The following is a 10321-nucleotide window of genomic DNA, read 5'->3' on the forward strand; positions in this document are numbered from 1 at the left end:
GAGAAGATGTTGAGGTTACAAGTTCCCTAAGAAGGAAGGGGTAATATTTTCCCCATTTGAGACATGTTCCTGAGGGGTCGAGGGAGCAGCTCTGCTCCTCCTAGACTATTGCTGGTTGCCCAGGTTTGGGGATGGGATGAAAGAAGAGGGGCAGGTGAAGTCTTTCTACCCTGGCAATGATCTGGGGGTGGTAGGAGAGGGGATGAAGTGGCTGGTTAGCTTGAGGCTGGTCCTGCTGCTTAGTCACCAGGCAAAATTCACCAGGCATCGAAGGTGTTTTCTGACTATGTGACTTCATTGGTGCTAAAAAAGAGGAGGAACAGGGATTAATACCCAAGCCTTGACTGCTCCTGAGGCATATGAAGAGTGTTTGCCTCTCATAAATGAAACGATGGGACCACTTGCTTGGCTTTGGTGTGAACAAAGAATGAAATAGGAAATGCTCCTATTCAGAGTGAGAGTCCTGGACATCTTTGAATCCACTTAGCATTATGTGCAGTGTCAGGATGCTAGTCCTGAGTGCTCTCAAATATTCCCAGAGGTTACAAGCTCAAGCACTTGACTCAAGCAAGAGTTGAGACTTTTAAAGATGGATACAAAGCAAGCTAAACCTTCCCTTGGGGTATCCAATAGACCCTACACAGACAATTATTGCATTTCTCTCTCTGTCCCAGTAATGTGAGGTATAAGGGGACAGCAGGGAGAACAGGAGGTATCAGGGAAACTCATACTCCAGGTGAATATGGTTGGGGTCGAGAGGAGAAAAATAACTGCACGGTGCCTGGAAAGCATGTGTCACTCATCTGACAGGATATAAAAAGCTCTGTACAAATGTCCAGTGTCTGTGTTGGTACTGGGCTCAGCGCTGCTTCTGGGCCCTGCTGTGGGCTGGAATCCCACCAGGGGAGATCTCTATGTCTGGGGATCAAATCTAATGTTTTCACAGCCTTGAGATTGCTTTCTTAATCCAACTACTGCTGCTACTTGTTTTTTGTTGGTTTAGGGTGGTTGTGTTTCGTTTGTCCGTTTTTCTCTTGGGGTTGATATCACCTTTCTACAGAAACACCCATTTTCTTTGGGAGCTTAGATATGTTAGTGCATTCTGAAAATACTTTGCAGGGTACATGTGCTAGAGCAACACATCAAATCCTCTGTGATCTTTGTTAACATCCAATCTTGAACTGAACATTTTTAATTCTCATTGTCATAAAGTGCTGCCAGACTGAAGTATTAGTCCTGTATCAAACAGTCAGAATCAATGCTGGATGCAAATAAAAGCAAATAGTTTAGTCCTTTGCTTTTTTTTTTTTTTTTTTTCTTTTCTAGGGTACTTGCCATCCTTCAAGTCACTTTGGTTTTGTCGAAAAAAGGAGAAGGCACTGCACTATTGAATATTTGTTAGTACAGTACACTGAATCCAATGGTGCTTCATAGAAGAGAGGTAAACACAGCAGGTCTTTTACGACATAGTAGATGACTTAATGCAGGAAGAGTTTCATCGATTATTGAAAAACTTCTCACTGCTCAAATGATAACCTTCTTGGTTTAACCTTTGTAATCCAGGAACATCAGATAAAGTAGTAATTCTAACATAGGTATTTGCACTGGAATAATTAAACCTTGCAGCTGTGGTCACAAACTTTCCTTTCAAGCAGCACCTTCACAGCACTCACATTTGCCCTAATCAAAGAAATGGAAGTTAGGAAAAGTGGAGGTTTGCTGTCCATTAACATGAATAGGAAATGTGTATTGCAAAAATCTCTCTCAATACAAGTATCAGTAACTCAATTTGGAATAACTTGTGGTTAGTGGGATTTGCTTTTAAGCAACTGAGTTCAAATATGTAATACAGCAATAGTGGGAAATGGTTTAGATTAAGCAAATAATGTAAAAGTCATTTCTGGATATATTTTTATTAAATTTTCTCATTGTCACAAGCTCAGAGCCTGATGTTGCAAATGGCTGAGAAGCTCCTGGGAATTGCTAAATACTTTGCAGTCCTACCATGTATAGGAGGAGGCTGAGAAGATTTTAAAGCACTTTGGAGGAAAGAGGTTTATTTCAGAGATGTAGATGAAAAAATCCGCAGGATAAATTGTGTCAGAATTATTGTACTGGTAAGTGAAAACCTTTTTCGGAAGAACATAAATGTGAATATACTGTCTCAAATATAGGGCCCATTTGGCCCGGTACTGTCTTCCACTTTTCTAACTGCCAACTATTTTGCGTTCAGTGGGTTACGGAACCCCACGTGGCTCATAGTCAGTCTTAACGATTGTTCTTCTAAACGTTTCTCCATCCTTTTCCTTAACATATGTAAACCCGACATCCTTTCGCAGAGGATTTTCCAGTTACATGAGTAACCATCCTGTTTTCTTTGTTTTGAAGCAAGTTTTTGCTTTCTTCTTTTGGTGGTCCCCCATTCTGGTCTCAGGAAAGATCACACACAATGATCCCTCACCTGCTCTCTCCAGACCATCCATCACTTAGTATGTGAAATTAAGATTGTTTATCGCTTTTTACATGTATCCACCTTGCTTTTATCTGCCTTTTTATTACAAGGTACCCCCAGGTCCTCCTACAAGTCCAATCTGCTCTCAGTCTTATAGCTCTTACCAACTTCACGCCATCAGTGAACATTGCCATCTCTCTGTTTATCCCCTTTCCAGGTCATTTATGAACTTGTGTAACAGCTGAGCTCCAGCACAGACCCACCCATCACTCCACCAGCAACCTCCCTCCACCTTCTACTCTTGCCCTCTGTTCCTCTCTATTAACCATTTATTTTTTCCTGTGAAGAGTTTATCTCTTATGCCATGGCTGTTTAATTCCCTTAAAAACCTTTGGAGAGGAACTTTGTCAAGACTCCTTTACAAAATCAAGTAAATTCTACCAATTTATATAACATTGGTACCCAAAGTTCTCCAAGAGAAGCCAGCATTGTGCTTCCAGCATGGAGGACCCCACTGCCTACAGCCACTTGGCTCTTCCAGCTGCTCCTTTGATTTCTCTGTGTCCCTGGCTCCTCTCGTAAGGACATCAAACTTGAGTACATTACCTCTAAGTACAACCTCTCAGGAAGCTCTGTTGGTTTTGATTAATTATGAACATCAGCAGTTTTCAATCCCGTGTTTTAGGTCAACGTGAAATAAAAAAGAGATTGGCTACAATAAGAGGATTTATACATCTGTTCTCAAAAAAGCACTACTGAGTCAATAAGGCAGATAACCAGAAAAGTAACAAACACATGGGCTTATTTTTGTCTTAGCACTGAAAGCCTCTTTTCTACAGTGGAGGTTTCCATATTGGTAAGCATATGATATCTTGTGATCCAATTTGCTGAGAGTTTGACCCAGAAGAAATCATAGTAAACATGTAGAATTTAATTGCAGTATGGACATTTTGCTCACATACAACTCAGTAGGTCTTGGATGCACAAAGCTGTTTCAATTTTTAATGGAAGACTCATAGAGATGAAATATTTAACACCTTTTTCTGTAAAGTCCTACTCCCCTTACTACTGCTACTAATGTTGTAAAGGGCAGTGATACTGCCCATTGCTCTGTTTTAGAGTGACAGATGAAAATAAAGGTTTTATTTTTGAAGTTGTATATAGTTTGCAAAGATGGCTAACCTTGAAGTGAATCCTGCAGTTCTTACTTACTATGGTCAGTGGGATTTTCAGTTATTAGGAAGATTTTAATGAAGTGAGAACTGGTCAAAACCTTATTGACACTTTTTTTTTTTTTAATCCTTTAAAATTCAAAAAAAATCTCCTACAAAGATTACATGAGAGAGTGAGAGACTCTTTAAAGCCATCTGAGAGAGAAATTAATTGTTCTATACTCTGTCCAGAGGCTACAACAATTAGTGCCAACTTCATATTTTGATTTATTTTAAATTTCCCCATTCATTTCTGGGAGAAATCTTTAAAGGAATCCACCCCTTACGGGGTGCTTTTTCCCTCCTGGGGGCTGGAGATGTTTCTAATGTATCAATGAGAACCTGTAGTTCAGAACAAGAAACTTTAAACACGAGTTGGCTCCAATGGAAACACACAGCAGCTGGTGATCTGTGCGAACTGCAGCACTGCCTGATCAATAGTAATTCAGGGATAGAGCGGCGTATTGTCAACTGAAAAATATTTCAAGGCTTGATTAGTTGTGCTCCTTCTCCATTGGGACTGTAGTGCAATCTTCACTTAGAAAGACATGTGATCTGAAAGCCTGAGGCAGAACAATCCTTGTTTTCACAGGAGAAGCTTTTCTAGGATGCAAAAGCTTTTACATCCTCATTCTTGTTTCTAAAAGCTGTGTCTTCTCCACAAATTAAAAAAAAAAAAAAAAATATATATATATATAATCTTAGGATGGCATCAACATCACAGTCCCTGAGAGGTAAAAGGACATGTAAGAAAATATTTTGGGCAGTTTTTCCTCATGTCTGTTTCATTCTGTCTCTTGTGATCTATGCTTTTCTTGGGGCTCTCATGTTTTCCCACATTGAAGGTAACCGGAAGGTCAATTTAAGTGAAGAATATAGAACATTTCTGCAGAATCTGTGGCACATCTCCAGAAATTTATCAGGTATGTACTGGAATTTCAAAATTACTTTACTGTACAGGGAGTTACTCATTCTCTTGCTTTTTGAATTAGATTTCTTTGCCTTTGAAGACATTCTTCAGAATGTTACTAGCTGAACCTGCAAACAGGATTTTTTCCCTGCCTATCTGATATCTTCTGTTGTTTGCTTGTCTTCCTTAGCTGTGATTTTTTGACTGTAAATTTCCCTGGTCCTTGTGTTCCTGCCTGAAAAGACTTTTCCTGGGGTGCTGATGTTCTCCTTTTTGTCGAAGTTACCAGGGTCCTCAAAAAGCAGCTGAGATTCCCAGGGTATTTCCCTTTGATTGCTGAGGAATGAATCCTCTCCCTCAGAAAGCCTCCTCCAGGTCCTCCTTCCCAGCTCTGAGTCTCCCTCTCAACCCTCTGGCACTGGGATGCTCAGATGGAGGCAGATGTTGTGCTGCACCCCAGACCTGGTGGTGCTGGTGGAGGGGCGTGAGGAGATGAGAAGGGGTAGAAATCTTCCCAGCTCTGTCTCAGGGCTTGTACATGGGCTTGGACTTTCTTTCAGAAAGCTCTGCTGACTCAATAATTTGTTTGGGACAAGCACCTCTGTAAATAATACCCTTTCAAGGAGAGCTCAGCCACAGGGAAGATTCACAGTGGGGCACTGGGCAGTGCCATCAAATAATTTATATTGGTCCTGTACTGATGACCCGACATTTCTAGTGTCTTTGGGTCAAAAGAAGACTAATCTGCAGAATCCAAAATGAATCAGAACATCCACACTGGGAGCTGAATATTCAGTCTTACTGTACTGCTTCTTTACGCTTATTTTTGTGTCATATTTTTACTTTGTTGGAACATAGCTTGTGTATTCATTGTTTCTTTATTCATCAAAGGCACTGGATCCACTTGATTTTTTCAGGGCGGGGGAAGAAAGGAGAGGGTGAGGTGAAATTTTTGTCTTCTAAAAGAGAACGAGCAAATCCTTAGCAGGAGTAACCTTCATTGGAATAACAGGCTGGCCACCCTCTGAGTGATGGTCTGCAAACAGTCACTGTGTCTCCTGTTGTCACTGTAACAGATAACATGACAGAAAACGAGGAGGTATTTAAGGAAAAAATCCATGCACTGCTCAGCACAGCTGAACGAGACTGGTTTGTCAATCCAAAAGATATATGGACTTTCTTTGGCTCTCTCTTTTTCTGCTGCACAGTATTCACAACTGTGGGTAAGTTCAGAGGTAAAGTAACCTCCTGCAGAATCAATTGCTGTTGCTGCTTTCTCTAATGCATTTCTTCCAGGGAATTAAAACAAACAAACATACAAAGAAAACCCCAAATCCCCTTGAATTTTCCTCCTGAGTATTGAGCATGAGTCTGTGCGGGGTTCTACAAACACAGGTTGCAGAGATGTAGCTGAATCACAGAGGCAAGTCAGAGTTTAGTAACTGGTGATGGTACATGCTAATTAGCTGTATTGTTATATGCATACTATAACATGTACTCATATATGTGTACAAAACTATTATATTGAAGTAAAAAGAAAGTTCCGTTTTCCAGTAAAACCTTACCCTTCCTTTTATTATGTGTTGTGTTGGGTAATGTTTTCTTTGCTGGAAGAGGTAATTCAGTATGTATATATTGTTTTTTAATTGATTCTCTGTTATGTATTTCTAACGCAGCTTTGTAAACCTATGACTCTATAATTAACCATGCTGCTGTTGTTCACACTTCTTTGGGTTAACAGCACACAGTGATGTTTAAGTCACACCTCTGAAATCTTTCATTCTTATTTAATATTTCAAAGGAGGACCTAGATCAAATAGAAACATCTGTTCTGGTTTTGGCTCCCTCCACTTCGCTAAATACAACTCCTCACGCACATTTCCAAAGCTACTTTTATTCCTCTACTAATCTTTCTCAAATGCTGGCAAGTACAGACACTGACTATCTGAATTTGTCAGAATCAAAGCTGGATGAGAATTAGTCCCACAGCATTGTATCAAATTGCAAAGACATTTCTCCACTGCATTAGGATATACTCAGGATCCCAGCATGGGTATGCATCGTAATGCAAAAGAAAAACTGAACCTTGAAAACTAGCTTATCCTATACAAGGGATAGTGTGAGAGTTAATGTGTTCACTTGGAGCTCATAGGAGATGCTTTTGTACTAAGACATAGCAGAGGCTTGAATCTCAGGGTCTGAGGTCTTAGGTGACCATCTTCAGACTTGGCTTCCTGCAGCCCCTAAGTTTGAGGACCGTCATCTAGGTCACCACAGACACACACTGGGGAGATGTAGACCCGAACCCTCACCCCAGTGAGTATTTCCTAGCACAAGCACAACAGCTGGGAATGTTTGAAAGAGGATGTTTTATCAGAAGCTTCGACTTCAGCACACTGATAAAATCCCATTACTGAAAACTCCTTGCCTGGCTATACTTACCTACCTCCATTGACGTGAGACTTCGTAAATATCCCCATACACACTGATCCAACATATTTATTTCTAAACTTCCTTTGTTTTTTACCTTCATAGCGCTGAGCATTAGCACAGCTTCCTCAGGGGCTGAGCTAAGTTTTGGGAGCAGTAAGAAGCCTGGAATATTTGTTGCTATTAGTGGCTATTTCCATTGTGATGGGTTTGTTATTTCCAGTATTTAGAACTCTTTCATCACTCAAGGTTAGAGTTAACTTAGCTACCTGTAATTATCTAGGAGAAACAAGGCATCTAGTCTGAAGATGGGTGGTCTGAACTGCCAGCTCGTCACTGCCCACGGAGGTTGCCTAATGGCTCTCAGCTAGGCTAGATTTCTGGATAGCTGAATTGAAAATCAAGATAAATTATAACCCTTGAAATTGCACTAGGTATTTTTAATGCATGGAAATTGGGGAAAAAACAAAACAAAACAAAACCAAAACCAGAAAACAAACAAACAAATCAAAACAAAACAAAAACAAAAATCAAACCAAAACAAACAAAACACAAAAATCACTCTGTACAATAACTACAATAATTAGTCTTCCCCAGTTGCTTCAGCAGTAAGGATTAGCATTCCCAGTTAGCCAGTGGGGAATAGAGTGACAGAGAATAAATCGTTTGTTGGTGCCTCACAGCAAAGGAGGGACCAGCGCTGGATTCAGACCAAAGGCAGCTGTTAGTGAAAACAACCATGAATGGCCAAAGAAAACGAAAGAAGCCATACTTCAGCATATGAGCTAATAATCTTACAGGCTATGTTCCTGGCCTGGAAGGTCATCTAGAACAGAACAATTTTTTTAAAGAGATGTCTTTTTGGAGGGTGAGAAGAAATATAGTTTTTAAAATTTAATACGATTAATATAACAGTGATGTTTTCTCCCACTGTAATGGAAAAGCACTAACTTACAATTTAAGTTTCACATTCAATATGTCAGAGGAAGGAAATACAAATACCCAAATTGAATTTAGGGAAAGGGCATATTTTCTGCTACCATTTTATGTATCATGCAGGCCACACATCTGATAATCTTTCCCTATTTGTTGTAATATGATATTTGTAAGCTTTAGTACTCTAGAATAAACATGCATTTCGACATGTGATAAACATATACTTCCTCACTTAACCCTTCATTTTTCTCAATACATTTAGGAAACTGAAAACTACAAAGACAGTACAAACATGATGTCAATATAACATATGCCATTAGAGCTAGATCTGATGAACCAGGGATGGTTTAAAATTCTGTTATTAGCTTCACATTTGTCACAAGTAGTTCTGGAAAAGAAATAAAGTTTGAAGTATGGGTCTCATTGTGCTGATCTGATCCATAGTGCCGTACCCCTTTCAAAATTAAGACCACTATCCAAGTCTGAATCTTTCCAGAGTTCAGTGAGTTTCCCCCTCAGAAATCACCCAGTGGTACTGCAAGATCCTGGGGGCTGGCCAGGAGATGATCCCCCAGCTCCTCACACACACAGTCCATTAGCATCAGCATCATCCCAGCAACAGTTGTTGTGTCTCTGAGCTCAGCCCTCAGCTTGACCTCCCTGCAGAGGGACCCGTGGGCACAAGACCTCTCTTGCTGTCTTGCCTTTTCGATCCTTCTTAATCCAGATTCCCAGGTCAGGAAATCCTCCTGGAAACAGTCTCCAGCAGGACAGAGGCTGGTCCAAACCTCCAGTTTCTCCTCCCTAAATGGCCTCTTGTTGTCAGGCAGTTAAGTCAAATGGCTGAGAAGGTGCTGATATGGTAAGAGGAGTTAACAGAACTGGCAAACTCCAAATCTCCAAGTGCTTGAAAAGGTAGGATGCTTGCATTAGTACCCAGCATTTGAGACTCAGAAATTTCAATAGCTTCAAAGCGAAGACAAAAAGAACAGTATGCTCTGGACAAAAAAACTGTCTTTTAAAATTGACAGCAATAAAAAGCTCAGAGGACATGAATACCTAATAAATCATGATGTTTTATCTTCCTTTCCTTTCCCTTCTCTTCCTCTTTTTGTTTTTGTTCAAGGTTATGGTAATACATATCCTGTGACACGGACTGGAAAATATCTCTGTATGTTGTACGCTTTATTTGGCATCCCTCTGATGTTCTTGGTCCTGACAGACATGGGAGACATCCTTGCAGCCGTCTTGTCCAAGTCTTACAATGAATTCAGAAAACTACAGTCAAAAATTCTAGCCTCTAAACTCTGTTCTGGATCCACATGTAACAAAGGAGATGAATTAAAATCCAGAGCACAGTCTCAGACAGTCATCAATGAGCCCATGACTATTATGGAAGTGCTGAAAAGCCAGCCAGGTATTAAAAGGAAGCCAATCAAATATCGCAATGCTGAAATCTTTGAAATGTTAATTGCCAGAGAAAATGAGCATACAAAACCAGCAAGAAACAGAAGCATCGAGAGATGGAGCTCATGTCCAGAATTAGACAGGGGAAAAACAATGTCCAGAGTAATTGAGAATTTTGACAAAATAGGGAAAGAGTTGGAAAAGTTAGATGTTCCCATTATATTAATGGTGCTAGTTATCTTTGTGTACATCTCCTGTGCAGCTGCTATTCTTCCTAACTGGGAAACCAGGTTGGATTTTCAGGAAGCCTTTTATTTCTGCTTTATCACCTTGACAACTATTGGATTTGGAGATACACAACTGGAACACCCCAAGTTTTTCTTGTTTTTTTCCCTCTATATTATTATAGGCATGGAAATTGTCTTCATTGCTTTTAAGCTGGGCCAAGACCGCTTAATTGGTTTGTATAAAAAGCTGATTTCATTTTGTGGAGAGAAAAAGATGCCATCAAAGAAGGTATATCCAAAATAAGAGCAGTTATTTCTCCTTCTCTTGCAAGCATTGGTCACTGCAATGAGATGAAACTGTTCCTGTGCATTTCCTTTCCCTGCCCTGAGCTGGCAGGAGGCGTATTTTATTCTGAATTCCTGTATCTGCTGTAAAATGGTTGAACACCTCAGGAGACATCTGGTGTAGGCATCTCCAGGGAGTACTTTCCAACAGGGTCCCATCTCCTAAATAATAAAAGATGGTGCATGATGAACAAGCAGAGGACTCTCCCTGCCAGCGCTCCACAGGCATCTTCTGCAAAGCTCTGACTTCCAGCAGCCTTTCTGTCCTCTCTCCCACCGCAAGCCGATATCAGATCTGTTTTTCAGCACTTGCCCAAGCAAAGCCCGGATCACTGTCTCATCCTGCCACCTGGCCAGCAGCCAGGGACAGCTTGGTTGTTATACTGACCTGGGGCAGCATGCT

At 40.5% G+C, this 10321-nt stretch overlaps 1 protein-coding gene across 1 annotated transcript; it reads left to right on the plus strand.

The window, feature by feature from the left end:
* The first annotated feature begins 4369 nt into the window (after positions 1 to 4369).
* Positions 4370 to 9877, plus strand: KCNK18 (potassium two pore domain channel subfamily K member 18). Its single transcript, XM_065843985.1, has 3 exons — positions 4370 to 4586; positions 5650 to 5796; positions 9066 to 9877. The coding sequence occupies exons 1-3, from the start codon at positions 4370 to 4372 to the stop codon at positions 9875 to 9877; spliced, it is 1176 nt and encodes a 391-aa protein (XP_065700057.1).
* Positions 9878 to 10321: the final 444 nt, after the last annotated feature.

The sequence above is a fragment of the Patagioenas fasciata genome, chromosome 8 (assembly GCF_037038585.1).
Source record: "Patagioenas fasciata isolate bPatFas1 chromosome 8, bPatFas1.hap1, whole genome shotgun sequence".
In the NCBI taxonomy this organism is placed as follows: domain Eukaryota; kingdom Metazoa; phylum Chordata; class Aves; order Columbiformes; family Columbidae; genus Patagioenas; species Patagioenas fasciata.

Bases quoted from the DNA above. Each gene is read 5' to 3' on its own strand.
- KCNK18 (XM_065843985.1), top strand. From the start codon at position 4,370: ATGGCATCAACATCACAGTCCCTGAGAGGTAAAAGGACATGTAAGAAA. The intron at 4,587-5,649 runs GTATGTACTGGA...TCACTGTAACAG, and splicing joins CATCTCCAGAAATTTATCAG to ATAACATGACAGAAAACGAG. The intron at 5,797-9,065 runs GTAAGTTCAGAG...TTTTTGTTCAAG, and splicing joins CACAGTATTCACAACTGTGG to GTTATGGTAATACATATCCT.